This window comes from Gymnoscopelus braueri (assembly GCF_963280865.1).
Source record: "Gymnoscopelus braueri genome assembly, chromosome: 9".
Taxonomy (NCBI): domain Eukaryota; kingdom Metazoa; phylum Chordata; class Actinopteri; order Myctophiformes; family Myctophidae; genus Gymnoscopelus; species Gymnoscopelus braueri.
The window spans coordinates 52,181,687-52,200,648 of record NC_137610.1 but is presented as its reverse complement, the minus strand read 5'-3'; the positions used below and the strand labels follow the sequence as shown (position 1 = coordinate 52,200,648).

Sequence of the window (18,962 nt, the reverse complement as noted above, 5' to 3'; positions counted from 1 at the left end):
AACATCTGGCTCTGCAGCAGGGCCTGTTCTGGGAGGACCAGAGGTGCGTGCTCGCTGTTGTATTACACTCAGCTCCGCTGCAAACGGGCCAGTAATCTGCTCACGGGGCCTTTCTGGGATTTCCCAAGGGAAAGGTAGGGGACCATCAGATTACAGTGATCTTCTTTCCTGTGCAGGGTTTTGGGTCCTCTCCCGCCCATCCCCTCTTAAAGCAGCTGATGTATGTGGGAGCTGCTGGGCTCCATTCCCTCTGTAGGCTGCTGCTGGTGGGGGCTGTTGGACTCCATCCCCTGGTGTAGGTGGTTGAGCTACTGTGCTGCTGCTGCTTGCAGTAATGTGTGCCAAGACAGGGGCTAACAGCATTTGGAGTTGTTGTTGCTGTTGTTGGCTTTGCTGATTTTGGTTAGTGAGTAGTGCTTGGCTTTGCTGATTCTGGTTCTCCAATAGCGCTTGAAGCCATGCTGGGGGCTGATCAGAATTAGTAGCCAATGCTGGTACTACCTCCTCTCGTCCTACTGCCCCTCCTGTCATTTTTTTAGTTTTTTCACGGTTTTCACCATTCAAATATTTGTTACAGTGTATTTTTTTAGATTCTACACACCTTGATGTCTTTGTCCCGCTTCTGACACCATTTATCTTGCTGCTGGGTGTAGAGGAGTGGGTAAGGAGGGGCACGACAATGTTTATCCAGGTTAGTAGACTTTACTTGGAAAATACAGGTTACTTTAACTTCTTTGCAATATGCTGGTCAGCAGGGGTGAGCTCTAGGGGGTGCTCAGCTCTGACACTATGGGGGCTGGGGGCTCACGCATGCTCCACATGCACGCGCGAGCATGCACCGTCAGCGGCGGTCTTTAACACCTTAAAGTTTAAACAATAACCTCTCAAGGTTCAAGGATGGTGATAACATGAACACACACTGCTCGCTGGTTATAGGTGAGTATTAGATCACTTGGGTCCTCTCGTTCTGGCATTAACACTGAACAAGGAAACGCTGACGTCTCTTATCAAACTAGCACAGAACGTAGGACAGCCAATGACAATGACACGCACATCCAACCAAACTAGGGGGTAACTCAAATATCCAGGTAACACAGTCCCATGTTACACACATCACAGTCTGTCATAGAATAAGATGTCACAGGCCTGTACTGCCCATCACAACAGTATTATTCAATTCCCTATGTAGATTTGGACTGTGGTGTCCATACAGAACACATCATTGCCCTTTAGTTGGCTGCAGCCTTAAGGCAAGAAGGCAACTTCACTGATATCTATTGTGTTCACTTCTGTAATTTTATTTGAAACAGTCCCTGGTTCCATATACAGTACATCACCATATCCACCTAGACATAAGACACACACAATATCCTATTTTGTTGTTCCTCAATTATTATTTTTTACTGAAGTTGGACGGGTCATTCCACTATAAAGCTCCATTCAACTGGAACAATCTTCCTCTTTCTTTCAGGTCTGTTGCCTCTCTTGGCCTTTTCAGGACTTCCTTATATTCACATCTAGAAACAACCTGTTCGTGTTTTTAAACTGTTTGTACTTACGTTGATTTCTGACTTTGATTCAGGTCATTGTACTGTTTCTCCATTTTCTTTGTTTAAAATGACTTGAGGGCTGGGGTTGTGGGTGGGAGAGGGTGAGGGTGAGCAAGCTAACTGTATCTGTACGTGTTTGTATAGTGTATTTTTATTGTGTGTAATGTTTTATTTATCTGTAGCCTCTAAAATGAGATGCTGCATCTCAAGGGACAGAGCTTTCCTCTCAATACATTCTGACCAATTGTTTCTGTACACATCTCTAAATGGAAGCATACAGTATCTGTTGCCATCAAATAACAATGCAAATTAATTCACATATTATGCTTTTCAAAAACATAAAACTGACTTAACTGGAATGATACACCTTCCCCATGACCCCACTTGGGGTCCCGACCCATAGTTTGAGAACCTGTTTTAGTATATAAATATGCTCTCTTTAACTCTCTTTTAAACTTTCTTTTCAGCATTTAATATGATCCATAGTTATATGAAAGTCTATTTCAGTTGATTCCTCAACTTTAATTTTTTTCTTTTTCAGCTGAAAAAGTGCTCCAGTGTTTTTCCTTTAACTTAGAATCCACGTATCTCGAGAACGGTTCAAATTCACCACACACGTTGCAGATGACCGGATGACAGGTGCCGTGCCCTAATACTAATAATTAAGGGACGCTCTAAAAACAACAACCAAACATAAAAAAAAAAAAAAGAAGTTTCTAAGCGTGAGGGAGGAACGCACCAGAAAAAGAGGAACAGAAGAAAATACATAAAAGAGAGATGACACCTCACTCCTCTCCAGTTTGTGTAAAGAAGTGGACCAAGGTAAAGCAGTGAGCCGTATCACTTTAGAATCTAAGTCTCAAAGGTAAAGAAGTGAGCAGTGTCACTTTAGAATCTAAGTCTTAAGGTAAAGGAGTGAGCCGTATCACTTTAGAATCTAAGTCTTAAGCTAAAGAAGTGAGCCGTATCACTTTAGAATCTAAGTCTTAAGCTAAAGAAGTGAACCGTATCACTTTAGAATTTTAAGTCATAAAAAGGTAGAAATGTCGGTGGCTTTCCACTCTGAAAACATTGAGATGGAAGAGACAAGTGATGTGATCTATGAGAATTACCAGAACGATGAAATCTATAATGATATAGACAACCCTGCACCTCAGGAGCAACAGCCACACAAGATACTGCAGTCTGGTAAGATATGTTATTAAAACCATATAGATACTGCAGTCTGGTAAGATATGTTATTAAAACCATATAGATACTGCAGTCTGGTAAGATATGTTATTAAAACCATATAGATACTGCAGTCTGGTAAGATATGTTATTAAAACCATATAGATACTGCAGTCTGGTAAGATATGTTATTAAAACCATATAGATACTGCAGTCTGGTAAGTTATGTTATTAAAACCATGTAGATACTGCAGTCTGGTAAGATATGTTATTAAAACCATATAGATACTGCAGTCTGGTAAGAAATGTTATTAAAACCATGTAGATACTGCAGTCTGGTATGTTATTAACCCATTAAGACCGGGAACACATCTGTGTGTCATTTTTAGATTCCTTTGCCTATTCAAAAATAGCAGATATACAAGCTCCGAGTGCCGTGCTATGAGCTTGTATCTGCTATTTTCTTTTTAATCGTGAAAATGTGTAATATTTGAATATATATATATTTTTTTTTAAAGGGAGCATTTGTGACTAAAATCTTTGCTTCTGGGGGGTCCCTGGAACAACATATTTTGAGATAGGGGTCCGCGGCCAAATACATATCATTTTTGGTGGTCCTTGACCTGAAAAGGTTCGAGAACCACTGATATAGCAACATACGTTTTGCGTAAGACATTTGTAGAATCCCAAAGATCAAAGATTTGAGTTACAAATGTTTGCTTTAAATATATATATATATATATATATATATTCAAAGATTTGCACACATTTTCACGATTTTTCAAAAATAGCAGATCTACAAGCTCATAGCGCGGCAATTGGTAGATCTGCTATTTGTAGATCTGCTATCTCTTTCCCGTCTAAATGGGTTAAAACCATATAGATACTGCAGTCTGGTAAGATATGTTATTAAAACCATATAGATACTGCAGTCTGGTAAGATATGTTATGAAAACCATATAGATGCAGTCTGGTAAGATATGTTATTAAAACCATGAGATACTGCAGTCTGGTAAGATATGTTATTAAAACCATATAGATACTGCAGTCTGGTAAGATATGTTATTAAAACCATATAGATACTGCAGTCTGGTAAGATATGTTATTAAAACCATATAGCATTAATTGTGACGATGAGATTGATTGATTGATTGATTGATTGAAACTTTATTTACCAAATGGCATGAACAAGTGAATACAGGTTAATAAGGGTGGCCATTCGTCCGGTTTTAGACCCAGCTGTCCTCCGTCCGGTGCACCCTCTGGCCGGACGCATATGAGTGTATGTGTTATTGGTTTATATTTACATATCTCGGTAAATCTCCCGTTTCATTGGTATAGATTAGAATATCAGCTGGCAGCCAGCGCATTGGCTAGTATTCATTTAGCAAACAATGGAGCAAGGAAAAGGAGTTCATAAAGAAAAGTAGAATTGACGAGTATTGTTCACTTTGCACCATGTGTAATGGACATGATAGACCATCTAGATACTGCAGTCTGGTGAGATATGTTATTAAAACCATCCATACATAGCATTAAATGTGAAATTATGTCATCAACGATGAAATTGATTGATTTAAACTTTTTATTCACCAAATGACATGAACAAGTGAATACAGGTGCATACAAGATAGAACATAGTATAGACACAAGAAAGCTCGTTTCCATTGTGGTTCGTTTGAGGGAAAAAATGGCGGTGGGGGCATGCAGTATCTGACAAACACATTGTTTTCTAAAAGGAGCAGGAAAGCTGCACTCCTGGACTGTGTCTGCAACCGGCTGCAATTAGGCTTTGAAATCAGGATTGAAGAAGAGAGAGGGGGGGGGTATTTTTTTATTTGTATTATTATTATTATTATTTAGTATTACTATTATGTATTTATTTTCCAACAATTAATCATGTTGTGATGTGTGCTTAATTTTTTATTTTTCCCTTTGTATATGTCTGTTTACTTTTTTACTTCGCTTTGTCTGTATGGACACTAACCAGTTATGGGGGGAGGGGGGATGTGGGGGAAAAAACCCAAAAATTATATGATGAAATGATGCTCTTTGTCTAATGTGCTGAAAAATGCTAAATAAAAAAAAGTAAAAAATAAATAAATAAAAAAGGAAAGGAAAGCTGCACTTGGTACAGAATAGAGCAGGGGTCTTCAACGTTTTTCAGGCCAAGGACCCCTTAGCTGAGAGAGTGATAAAGCAGGACCCCCATTATCTTATTGTAAAAAACAATGTTTTTTTACTTTTAGAGAAAGCCTTCCATACAACTTGACGCTTTCTCACACACACACACACACACACACACACACACACACACACACACACACACACACACACACACACACACACACACACACACACACACACACACACACACACACACACACACACACACACACACACATACAGCTTACTGCTACACTGTGTTTGGTGTCCACAGTCACTGCAGTGTCTCCAGAGAGGAAGGGCAGCTGCAGGCTTCCTGTGGTCGTTGTGGGTCTGCTAGGTCTCCTCCTATTGGCTGGAATCACGGTTGGAGTTCACTGTAAGTATTCTCCAATCACATGCAGTGTGTGTGTGTGTGTGTGTGTGTGTGTGTGTGTGTGTGTGTGTGTGTGTGTGTGTGTGTGTGTGTGTGTGTGTGTGTGGGGGGGGGGGGGTAGACGAGGGTAGACCCACCCTCGCTCCACTGCTACCCAATAGCATTTGTTTTCCTGTTTAATTTGGGACCGTAAATCGAAGATGGTGGATTTGAATTCCCTGAAATTCACGTCCCCTTAGTTCAGATTTGTATAGTGTAACCTCATGTACTGTATGCTATCTACAGTAGGTAGTCTAGATATCTTGACACATATTCATTTTCTGTTTCTGAAAACAACAAAACAATGGAGCTTGTTGCTCAAAAACGAATTTCAAGACCAGGTGATATTAATTAACTTCTGTACCAACGTTCCTTACCTAAACAAAAGTAAAGTGGAACTGAGCCTGTGAGCCAATTAGATCTAAGCAGAAAATAGGACTAGACCAAAGTGGGAGGGGCCGCTGCACTGGTATTTCCCCCCCACATTGTTGAAGTAGATTGATCCATTCCATTCACAGGCAGGCAGGCAGCGGTGTGCTGTCTGATTTATGCTGTCATACGACGGTGTCACGCCGTGAACATGGCAGACATACAAGCCCACAATACGTTGCGAATAAGACACTTTGAGGGCTTGTAGATCTGTTATGTTGGCTGTGCAACACCGCCGTACGACAAACCTTGGTGCTGTCCTGGACCTGGACAGTCAGCTCTCATTCAAGGCACACATTGCAGCGGCCACTCGACCTCTTGAAACAAACAACACTGATTGGAGTCAGACCTGTATGTTTTTACAACATAAATCCATGTATTTATTACAAGTAGACGACTGGACTATTATGTACTATTATGTTAGTTGAGAGAAAACCAATTAAAAATGTAAAAGCTAGATTTTGGTATCCTGGATTTTCATTTAGTTTCACTCAGAACATATTGTTTTAAATGGGTGTGGCTACCGATTCAGGGGCCGAAGCCAGGCTAAGGTTTCGGAGTTCAACTTGTACAACTAAAGGCTGAGATGTTTTTTTCTCCTTTATGTTTTACAGTTTAACATAACTTTTTATGTGATATTTCTCTGCAGTGTTTGTGAAGGTGAGCGCCAGTCAGACCAAGATGGAGGAAGGTAATTTAAAAATTATATTATATTCAAAATAGATGGGTTTTTTTAAATGCAATTTATATTTTATCCGCCTAATTGACCAGGGTAAACTGAGTATTGATTTAATGCTAATGCTGGGATGATTTCAGCCCTCCTTGATCAGCTGTCCACCCTAGAAATGAGGCTCAACACCACTGAGAGACACAATGCAGGTATTATAACTTCATGTTTAAAGAACTAAATGTTCTAACTTTATCCTTCAATGAACTGCTTCTCCTTTGAAGTGAGGAAAATTATAATTGCTGAGGTATACTTCCCATTATAGATTATGCTGATATTGTCTAACAGAACACCAAAGATACTCATCTCAAGCCTCTTAATGTATTGTTTTATTCCCCATGTAGATTTGTACTGAGGTGTCCATACAGAACACATCATTGTTCTTTGTATAGTTGGCTGCAGCCTTAAAGCAAGAAAGCAACTTCACTGACATCTATTCCTTTTAAAATGTTTTCTGTCCTTCTTGTCTTCTGAACTGCCTTCTTGTCCAAGACCTTCAGACCAGACTGGACACTAGTGAGAACCATGTCCAAGACCTTCAGACCAACATGGAGGCCTTGAAGACAGACATCAAAGGTAATTAGAACAGAAGGATGTTCAGTGGATGCAGGTATAGAGGACAGAGTGGACAAATGTAATATTTTACTTTAGTGTTAATTTATGTTAATTACTTCATTTGAGTTTGGAGAATAATTTTGATGTTGATCAATGTAATCCACATGGGAAAGCTTACCTACTCAAATGAAACTGCAGGAGTAATTGATTTAATTTTAATTGATTGATTGAAATCCTTATTAACAGAAGTTGAAAGGATGACACAATAAGCACTAAGGGCTTGTTTCCATTATGGTCCTGGGTATTCAATTCATCAAGACATTTAAAGACATACAATAATATACTATGTACAAGTTATATTAAAATAAACATGGGGGGACCTTGTGGTTAAACTACGAATATGTACAAAAGTATGTAAAGAGTAAAACAGTTGAGGATGGGGGGGTCAGACTTAGGAGACTTTCCTAGGTCCAGTTATCAGTGGTAGACAGGTGCTCTTTGAATGTTGAAGGAGGGTAAGGAGTTACACTTTTTGATGATTGCTGGAAGGGCATTTTGGTGGCATAGCAATAGAACGAGTGTGTCCCCATGTGTGTGCCTAAAAAAAAAGAGAGAAAACCAACTCTGGAATCACTTTCCTGTCTAGCATCAGGGTCTGGAGCTCTACAGTGTTGTTAGCTAAGCTGTCACCCCGCAGTGCGTCTACGTAGGTGGTGCACCTCCTTCCTGTCCTGGTTTTGTCCTGGGTTGGCTCCCATAGTGTCAGTTCTGGGTGCCTGACGCAGTGCCCTGCCAGCCTCATCCTTCTCTCTCTCACCTTGTCTGTGACCCGTGGTAGGTTCCCATAGAGGACCATGTTTCTGATGTGGTCCGTCACCTAGGGCCATTCGTAGCATTCTTGTGTAGACGCCATTCAGGGACACGGACAACATAATTATAAGTTCTGACGGCTGACTCTGGGTTTCTTTCCAAATAAATTAACTGAATAATGTATCAACTTCTGTAAAACAACTTTACATCCAAGGGAAGAGGAATAGAAGCCATGTATCCTCACTGATCTGTAAAGGGTTAAACCAAATGAAATAAAGTAGCACAACTGTTATTAAATAGAAAGCAATGATTATTTGCTGTTATGCTGTTTTATTTTGAACATATTAACATTAAAACTGGACGTACTAAAACGGTCACAGTTTAAAGTTAATCTGCTGAGGAGACACTAATTGTAACTCTTTCCTAATGTTCACAACGTGGTGCTATGTGACGTGTTGTGAGCTTTTAGATCTGATATTTTTGGCAAAGAGATTTGGTGTAGAGGGAAATAATAGTGGACTAGTATAGAGCCCTGGGGGATGTATTGAACATTTCCCAATGTCCGTACATAACTAAGTTAGCCGTATGTAACTACTGTAAGTTACTTGAGCACAACCAAGCAGTGGTGGAAAGTAACTACGGTAAGTACATTTACTTAAGTACAATGTTGAGGTATTTGTACTTTACTTGAGTATTTCCAATGTCCAATACTTTTACTTCTACGCCACTACATTTATTTGAAAACTTTACTTACTAGTTACTTTGTAGATTTTGATTATTATTACAAAACATACATTAATGTGTCCTAATGCGACGCATTGTGAGCTTGTAGATCGGCTATTTTCAAAAGATTTCTATACAGTTGACGGCCTTGAAATGGGACATTTCAAGATAGTGAAAATAGCAGATCTACAAGCTCATTGTGACGTGTTGTGAGCTTGTAGATCTGCTATTTTTACCATCTTTGCAACACTCTTGTATGATTAAGTAGGGCGTTCATTTACGGAAGAAATATGGAGATATGAGGTTTCTGCCCGACAACAACCTTATAATGATATACATAATTAGATAATTAATAGTATAAAATATGCTTTTATAACAATATAAATAATGTGATAATGCTCCTGTGTTGACAGACCAACCAAAGGTGGCCTTCTCTGCTGGGTTGAGTTATGATGGATGGGTTGGACCATTTAGTTCTTTAACCACTCTGGTTTATAAGAAGGTCTTCACTAACATCGGCAACGCCTACAATCCATCTACAGGTAGGTGGTGATTATCTTAATTATGTTAATGAGCTTTACATAAGTGTATACGTTCATTATGTTAATGAGCTCTACATTAAGTGAATAAGTAAAATATGTTAATGAGCTTTACATTAAGTGATGACATTAATTATGTCAATTAGTTTTACATAAGTGAATAAGTTCATTATGTTAATGAGCTCTACATTAAGTGAATAAGTTCATTATGTTAATGAGCTTAACACAGTCAATTATCTCTCACCAACTAATAATAATAATAATAATAATAATAAACTTTATTTGTATAGCACCTTTCATGACATGAAATGCAGCTCAAAGTGCTTTACAGAGCAATAATACAATTACAGTTAGAACCAATTTAACAATAAAGCAAACAAAGATAAAATAAAATAAAATAAAAGCAAGCAAAAGCAAAGGCATAAAACAACATTAAAATAGGGAATACAGTGAGGAATTAAAAATCAACCAAAGAATCAGCTAAAAGCAAGAGTGAAGTAATAGGTCTTGAGCTGTGCTTTAAAGCTATCGACAGAGGCTGCCTGTCTTAGGTGTAATGGGAGTTTATTCCACACTGTCGGTCCGTAAAAGCAGAATGCTGCTTCACCGTATTTTTTATATGTCATTGTAGGCACCTCGAGCAGGTCAGCACTTGAAGACCTGAGGGCCCGGTTTGGAACATATCTCTCTAGGCAGTCAGAGAGGTAGGTAGGTGCCAGACCATTTAGAGCTTTATAAACTATTAAAAGAATTTTAAAATCAATCCTAAAAACAACCGGGAGCCAGTGTAGTGAAGCAAGAACTGGAGTGATATGTTCTCTCATCCTGGTTTTAGTTAAAATTCTGGCTGCCGCATTTTGAACAAGTTGTAATCTGTCAGTTGTTTTCTTTGGCAGGCCAGAGTAGAGTGCGTTGCAGTAATCAAGCCGAGAGAAAACAAAAGCGTGGATCAGCGTCTTTGCATCGTCTAACGACAGATAGTCTCTAATTCGCGCAATATTTCTAAGATGAAAGAAAGCAATCTTGGTGACATGATTAATGTGTGTATTGAAATTCAATTCAGAATCGATAATCACCCCCAGGTTCTTTACTGTGGTGTTACTTTCTACAGCCAGGTTACCAAGTCTACTTGTTATTGATTCTCTCTGCTCACTGGAGCCAATTATGAGAACTTCTGTTTTATCCTCATTTAGCTTAAGAAAGTTCTCACTCATCCAGCATTTTATACTGGACAGACAGGTCAACAATGGGTCTAGAGCGCAGGGGTCGTCTGGAGCTACTGAAAGATACAGCTGGGTATCATCAGCATAGAAATGGAAGTTCACTCCGTGATCGGCGATGAGTTCTCCCAGCGGTAGTATATACAGGGAGAACAATAAGGGACCCAGAATTGAGCCCTGTGGAATACCAGAACAGATGTTGTGTTTGTCTGAGTCAAAGTTAGCTAGACTGACAAAATAGCTTCTGCCTGTTAGGTAAGAGTGAAACCAAGACAAGGCTGTGCCTGACAAACCAATCCAGTACTCCAAACGTTGTAGTAGAATTGTGTGATCAATCGTATCAAAAGCAGCGGTTAAGTCAAGAAGTAGGAGAACAGATACATTTTTGTCGTCAGCGGACACCCTTAGATCATTAATTACTTTTACAAGTGCTGTTTCTGTACTATGACCTTTCCTGAAGCCAGATTGGAATTTGTTATGAACCTTATTGTTCTGTAGGAACACATCCAGTTGATGAAAGATAGTTTTTTCTAAGACCTTGCCCAAAAATGGCAGATTTGAGATTGGTCTATAATTACCCAGCACCAATGGATCAAGGTTGTGTTTCTTGAGTAGCGGCCTGACTACAGCCGTTTTCAGTGAGTCTGGAAAGACGCCTGAAAGTAGAGAGCTGTTTACAATTCTTAGGATATCTCCAATAACACTGTCTAAAACCTCTTTGAGAAACGGGGTGGGTACTACATCCAGTGAGCAAGATGATGATGTCATCTGTGATATAGTTTTACGGAGTTCCTCTTCATTAATTGCGCAGAATGATATTAGGCTTCCTCTGGAGGGATCTACATTTTTGCACCATGCACCATTTGCCGCATTTGCAGTGCTAGCAGCAGCATTTATAATACCAGCTCGAATGCTAAAAATTTTGTTTTCAAAAAAGGATGCGAACTCATCACACTTAGCTTTAGAAGCAGGGAGCGACTCCTTGTAAGCCTGGGGGGGGTTTAAGAGATGTTCAATGGTAGAGAATAAGACTCTGGCATTTTGCTTGTTGTCATTGATAATGCGTGAAAAATATGCCTGCCTTGCCAAGCGCAGTGCTTTGTTATAGGCCACTGTTGACTTCTTAAAGATCTCTAGGTGGACAGTGAGTTTGTTTTTTCTCCAAATTCGCTCAGCTTTACGACATTCTTTCTTGAGTGAGCGCATGTGCGTGTCGATCCAGGGTGTTACTCTAGAGTTAAGTTTCTTTTTAGTTTTCATAGGAGCCACTATGTCGAGAGCTGACTCTAATTTGAGATTAAAATGTTGAACCATATCATTCACTGAGGGAGCATCAAGTAGGGGGGGCACCTGCACACACGCCAGATGACGAGGAAACTCGTTTGCTGCAGATGAGCTAAAAAAACGTTTTTTTATAGTATATTCTGTATTGTTTTTCCCTAGATCAGAGACAGTCATATTAAAACACAATAAATAGTGGTCTGTTAGTTCGGGCTTATCAATAATACTGTCAACAGTGATATTCAAACCTTTAGTGATCACCAAGTCCAGGGTATGGCCATGTTTATGTGTTGGCCCAACAACATGTTGAATAAAGTCAAAGTTGTGCAGTAACTGTAGGAAACCCATAGCCACAACATCCGAAACAATGTCAACATGTAGATTAGCATCTCCAGTAATCAGAGTTCTGTCATAATTAGTGGAACAGATAGATAAAAGTTCTGATATTTCTGTTAGAAATAAGGCTTTGCTGCACTTTGGAGGTCGATACATACTAATCATAAGCACAGAGGATTGACTCTCCAATATGGTGGCCTGGTATTCAAATGATTTAAAACTGCCGAGGTTTGGCAGAGGTTTGAATTTTAAAGTGTCAGAAAAGATATTCGCCAGACCACCTCCTCTTTTTCCCTCACGTCCTGAGTGAATGAAACTGTACTTTGGTGGGCATGCTGCAGCTAGGGGCACCGCTCCATCAGATCCAAGCCAAGTTTCTGTTAAAAAGATAATATCTAGTTTCTCTTTACAGATGATATCATTTACAGAGGAAGACTTGTCATTAAGTGACCTGATGTTAAATAGGGCCAGGTTTAGCTTCAGGCATTCAACTATCTGGCTGTTGCCTCTACAGGGAATGCGTGTTAAATTTGCTATATTTGCAGAGTGTTTAAAGTCACTCCTTGTCCCGGAGGCTCTATTTGAGATAACAGTGGGAATATTGTAAACCTTGTTTTCAACAAGGCTAACTGAAATAGCCTTGGGCCCAGACATGATTTTGGCTATGCATAATGGACCCTGCCTATCTCAGCAGTCAAATGTATTCTCTAGACGTAGGGACAATTCGTAGGGACAATTCTTGCGCTGTTCTTCACGTTCTTCGTTCCTGATCTTGCGCCTCTGTATCGCTAGTGCCAACAGCGTCAACCGTCGAGGGGGGATGGTTGGGGGGCAGGGCACGGTTGATGGTTGTGGGGCCTGGCGTTTGATTTGGGGGGTGATTCTAGTCCCCTCTTTAATCAAGTCGTTCATGCTACTGGTGAACTCCAGAAGGGGTATTGGGGACAGGGAAAAAGATGATGATGAGGAGGAGGAAGGTTGATCTTCCTCATCGAGAGTCCATCCCTCCCTCTCATCGAGAGTCCATCCCTTCCCTCTGCAGACCGTGGCTGCAGAGTCGACAATCTCCTCCAGGCTGTCATCAGAGTCGACAATCTCCTCCAGGCTGTCATCAGCTTTTGTTTTTGTTTCCGAGTTATCAGAGAGTTCATTTGTTATGGCTGTTCCACCATCCTTGGTAGGGGGGGGTGTGGCGCCCCCCTCCCCCTCAGCAGCGGTGGGGGATGGTGTGGTAGCGTCTACACAAAGCCATTCATGTTTTTCAGCAGCGGTAGCAGATAACAGAGCACTATCTGTTGTTATGGAATCTTGTGCTCTGGCATGACACAAGTTACATCTGTGTGAAAACATCAGTAACAGCATGTGAAGGGTTAACTCTGCTGCGTCATTACAGGCTAAAATGTTCAAACACTCTTCTAGAATATATGTGAGCTTGTAGATCGGCTATTTTAGAAACGTTTTTGAAAAAAGTATTTCACAGTGTTTAACAAGCATCAACATGACGTGTGTGTGTGTGTGTGTGTGTGTGTGTGTGTGTGTGTGTGTGTGTGTGTGTGTGTGTGTGTGTGTGTGTGTGTGTGTGTGTGTGTGTGTGTGTGTTTTCTAGGTTATTTTCGATCTCCTGTGAAAGGAGTTTATTTCTTCAGATTCACTGCAGCTACCCTGGGATCATCAGAGACTATGGGTATCAGCATGTATAAAAATAATCAGCTACTCATTAATAACTATGGACAGAATAATCATGCATATTATGAATACATGTCTAATGGAGCGATAGTAGAGATGGAGCAGGGAGACACAGTAGACATGAGGTCTGATGGTTATAGTGGTAGTCCCTACAGGCTCTATGATGACTCACTGAATCACAACACATTCAGTGGTTTTCTGCTCTATTCTATGTAACACTGCTAGTGAAACTCACTGAGTATATTTACTCAAATACTCTACTTAAGTACAATTTAGAGATACTTTTATTTTAATCATCGTCATCATCATCATCATTTTAACCACTATTTTTACTTACGATTCAGAAATAGCTGATCTACAAGCTCACAGTGATGTGTTGTGAGCTTGTAGATCTGCTATTTAAAAATAAACAATGAATGATGTGGAATCATTTATAAAATATAGCATCACAAATCTTCTCTTATGGGGGTTTCTGGCTCTAAATCTATTCAGATGGGGGTCTGCAGCCAAATACATATTAATGTCACAACCCATTACATCTCTATTATACTTATATTGTACTTTTTACTCCATTACTATTATCCAACTGCTTTAGTTACTAGTTACTTTGTAGATTTATATTATCAATACAAATCATACATTAACCATTCAAGCCCTATTTTAGACTTTGGCTCTTCCAAAATAGCAGATCTACAAGCTCACAATGTGTGAGCTTGTAGATCATGTTATGATCTTGTAGATCTGCTATTTTTGAAAGATTTGGACAAAAAGGAAAAAGTGAAATAGTCCATTTAGCATAATGAGTACTGTAAGTATTTTTCATGACAATACTTTTGTACTTTTCCAGGTATTTTATTGTAACAGAGTATTTCTATATTGTGGTTACACATGTAAGTAATTGTGGATAAGAGTGTAAATGTCTAAATTGTAACTTGTACTTGTAAATGGTATTTGTACTTTTACTCCAGTAAAAATGTGAGTACTTCTTCCATCACTGGTCCTGGTAGCATTACATTAAAGAGCTTCCATAATGCTCATATTCATGTTGTCAATAAAGACACATTCTAAAGCACTGTTTTGTCTATTGTATGTTTTTTTATTTTTTGTATTATTATTATTATTATTATTATTATTATTATATTTTAAACTCTTTTTAAACACAATTTAATTAATTTGCTCCATTTTATTGCGTGAATGTATTTATTTATTTATTTGTTTATTGATGTATTCATTCATTCATTCATTAGAACATCTAAATAATACTGTTTTAAATTTGAATCACAATCCCAGAGTCAAAAGAACATTTGCAATGCAGGAGATGTGTTGTCCCATGGACTTGACCTTTATAGGGGGTCCTCAGAGTTACTACAGGGGTCCGCCAAATCGTTGTGTGATAGGAACTTTCATTTTGATTTTGTATTAACCAACAACCACTTGAACCCTAGCGTCCCTATTCTGGGTGGAACATTCACTGAAAATAGCTGATCTGTGGGCTTGTAGATCAGCTATATTTCTCTCTCTCTCTCTCTCTCTCTCTCTCTCTCTCTCTCTCTCTCTCTCTCTCTCTCTCTCTCTCTCTCTCTCTCTCTCTCTCTCTCTCTCTCTCTCTCTCTCTCTCTCTCTCTCTCTCTCTCTCTCTCTCTCTCTCTCTCTCTCTCTCTCTCTCTCTCTCTCTCTCTCTCTCTCTCTCTCTCTCTCTCTCTCTCTCTCTCTCTCTCTCTCAGGGTGACTGCGGTGGAGGAGCGGTGTATGGCGTCCCTGTTCCCGGTGGCACACCACATCTATCCATCTATGGGGTTCTCAGGGGCCCGACGTGCGGCACGGACCCTCTAGCATCATCTATCTTCATGGACGTCTGCTTCTACAAAGAGTGGATCGAGAAGACCATGAGAGATAACAAGCATGCCTGAATCACAAAGCAAAACGTTGTGATCGCAACTAAGCATTGTTTGGTATCGCTATTCTGATAACCAATAAAAAAACATGAGATCTTTGATCTCCCTAACACACAAGAACACGTGATGGTGTGTTTTTTATTCTTTATAACAAAATCTCTGCAGAGGAAATGGCTCTAAAGGAGAGGATGATAATAAGTGAAAACTACATTGTTTGAATTTAGATACTGATACTGGATTCCGCTGTAGGGCTGTCACCATTACACATTTAAAGGGATATTTCACTTTCAAAAAAACTTTTGGTCATTTTATCGTCTACTCAGGCCTTTGTGAGCCCCCCAGACAGTTTTTAAGTTGCTTGATTCAGTATTTAGATATTTGATATTCATTTTATCAGACACGCCCCCTTCCTATACAAACCCATTGTAACTTCAAACTCCATTTTAACCATGTTAGATTCATCAAAAACATCCATCCTTGGTTCTGGTGACTCACCCTGCCCTCCTTATGCTCCTTATGCCGTGTTTTTTCAATTACTTTTTTCATTTATTTTAGATATATTTTTTGGAAAATTCTAAAAAATAAAATACAATAAAAAAATAAAATAAAATAAATGAAAAAAATAATCGGAAAAACACGGCCCCCTTCGTAAACAAAAGTCATTATGATATGACAAATAACACATATTTAATGACTTTATACTTAAAAATAAACATTAAATAGTGGAAATAGACGATCTAAAAGCTCAAAACATCGCGACGCGTTTTGATCTTGTAGATCTGCTTTTTCCACTATTTTTGTAATTTTTTTGAAAATATAATTTTTTTTAACAGGAAATTGATTATGACGATTATGCAAAAAAAAATAAGTGCGATTATATAAATTAATTGCGATTAGACGATTATGAAATAATTGTGACAGATCTATTCTGGTGGAGAAAAAGTGATAACATTTCAATTCATTGTGGCACATGGATTATACCTTACAAAAATGCAGAGAGACACACACGCCACAAGGCACAATATTACACACATTTATGACCTATGGAATACCCATAGTGTTCATATAGGTATTTGTGTGAGTGGAGTGGCTGTTTCAAATCAAATTAATCATCAACTCAAATTGTGTCTGTGTTGCACTGGTCTGGTGAAGTCCTTGGTTCTGGTGACTGATATTGTCCTTTCAATGCGTGAGGGGGCCAAATTTTTTCAATTTCTTTTTGGATGTATTCTTTTATATCTGTTCATGCAAATGAAACAATTAAATTAAATAGCCCCCCTTCATGCATTAGAAGGACAATATCAGTCACCAGAATCAAGGACGGGTGTTTTCCATTAATCCATCAAGGTTAAAATGGGAGTTTGAAGTTAGAATGGGTTTATATAGGAAGGGGGCGTGGCAAAACATAATGAGGCTGGTCAAAAGACATTTTAACTTCATTTAACTGATTTATTACAAGTTTTCACAACTGTGCAGGGATCATTTCAGGAGCACATCAGACACACTGGAACGGAAGGCATTAAATTAAGACTGTTTCACCGTGCTTCTCAATCACTGTGTCTTCTCTTTTAAGGCAGAGCAAAAAAAGAAAGCCGAGATCTGACAATCTGATCACATCAGTCCTTCATATCGTCACTGCTGGGCAGAAACCATATTTAATCTTTATCCGTTTTTTTTCCCTCCCCCATTTGTTTTGTGATTGTGAAAAAGTAAATACAATAGCCAGATCTACAAATTGTTAGCTTGCAGATCAGTCTATTTTTTGCTATGATAAAACGCCCCAAAATAGGCCTGCTGGCAAGTTAAGTGGGTAAGTCTGTCTGTGGGGTTTTATAAATATTGAACGAATGAAAAGTATTAACAAGAACTTGTTGATGACTTAAATAATAACTACTGTATATTGGAACACATTTTTTTCCTTCTATTTCCTGTAAATCAGTGGTTTTCAACCTTTTTCATGCCAAGGAAAGGACCCCTAAATTGTTATATATTTGGCCACGGACCCCCATCTGAAAACGTTTTGTGCCAGGGACCCAACAGAAGCAAAGATTTGAGTTAAAAATGATCGCTTTAAAAAACTATACATATTCAAAGCAGATCTGCAAGAGTGCCACGCTATGAGCTTGTAGATTGTAAGAATATATCTCCAATAAATACGTTTCAAATAATGCATCAATACAAAAATATAACAATCAAAGACCTCTTTGAATTCAACCATCTTAGTGGACTTGCTAATCAGATGCATGAACGAACCCTTAAATCAATGGCTCTCAAACCTAACTCTGAGAGTGTACAAATGGAACCAAATGCACCCTTACGGGTCCATTTGGTTCCATTTGTACACTCTCAGAGTTACAGTGGTCCATCACGAAACCCTGAGGGGTCCTTGGACCTCACTTTGAGAACCACTGCTTTAAACACTTAAAAAGGATTAAAAAAAAACCTTTCCCTGTTTGTGCCACGGGTTTCTCCATCAAGATGTTGATTCTTATGAATCAGGCAAGTTTCTTCAAGTACTTTGTTTAAGCCCATGTTTGATCCTATAACTTGTAGCGACTGCTGAGACTATAGGCTAGTCGACTTGGCATTCATGTGTGTGAGGGAACGGTAACGCTGTGGCACAAACACAGAAAACTGCATTTTTGGGAGTTTATGCTGAGTCCAGACCGGATAAATAACACTGATTCATTCAGAACAGATACCAGGCTTTCCACTGCGTCACAATGCGACACATTGTGAGCTTGTAGATCTGCTATTTTCAAAATGTATTAATTGTGAATTGTGAAACGGGACATTCTGCATAATGATGAGTACCTTTACTTTTGGTACTTTAAGTACATTCTGATGCCAATACTTTTGTACTTTTACTGAATAAAAATTGGATTACCGGACTTTTACTTGTAACAGAATGTTTCTACATTGCAGTATTGATACTTTCACTTAAGTAAATAAATGTAGTACTTTTTTCACCACTGACGCCTTCGCTCAATGTTTGTGGGCCTTTCTTGTCCGATCCGTTCTGTTTTGGGGGATTTATGTTTTATGTTGATGTGTTATTTTTCCCTGAAACTTTGTGTGCTGCTGTTTTAGCCATGGGACTCCCTCCTTGCAAAAGAGATTTTTTTTTAAATCTCAATGGGACTATTCCTGGTCAAATAAAAGGTGAAATAAAAAAATAAACAAGGATTCCCTCAGTTGTGGAGAGATAAGAGGGAAGAGGCTCAGCGCCGAATCCAAGATGTTTTGGTGTCATCGTCCTAAACCTATTGCTCCTGTTGTTCTGCATTACAGCCAAACAGTTGAAGAAATCACAGATTGAGGCTTTGATCTTTGCTTTTATGAAATGTCTGAGACCATTCTAGTGTTTACATAAGATCCTTCTGAACGTGGATTCTATTGCTAGTTCGACCCATTCAAATACTCCTTCATCTTAAAACAAACTGTCATATCTATTATTACT

The 18,962-nt window shown here is 39.0% G+C and overlaps 1 protein-coding gene across 4 annotated transcripts; it reads left to right on the top strand.

Moving 5' to 3' along the window:
- The first annotated feature begins 2,374 nt into the window (after nt 1-2,374).
- Nucleotides 2,375-15,568, top strand: LOC308091357 (complement C1q tumor necrosis factor-related protein 4-like). Of its 4 annotated transcripts, none has more exons than XM_080436918.1 (7): nt 2,375-2,738; nt 5,161-5,265; nt 6,380-6,421; nt 6,547-6,609; nt 6,992-7,033; nt 8,959-9,087; nt 13,528-14,605. In XM_080436918.1, the coding sequence occupies exons 1-7, from the start codon at nt 2,594-2,596 to the stop codon at nt 13,821-13,823; spliced, it is 822 nt and encodes a 273-aa protein (XP_080293044.1). In that variant the 5' UTR covers nt 2,375-2,593; the 3' UTR covers nt 13,824-14,605. The 4 variants fall into 4 exon arrangements, with proteins under 4 accessions (XP_080293044.1, XP_080293042.1, XP_080293045.1 ...); XM_080436916.1 differs by having other exon boundaries at nt 6,950-7,033; XM_080436919.1 differs by lacking the exons at nt 8,959-9,087; nt 13,528-14,605 and adding an exon at nt 15,332-15,568 and having other exon boundaries at nt 6,950-7,033.
- Nucleotides 15,569-18,962: the final 3,394 nt, after the last annotated feature.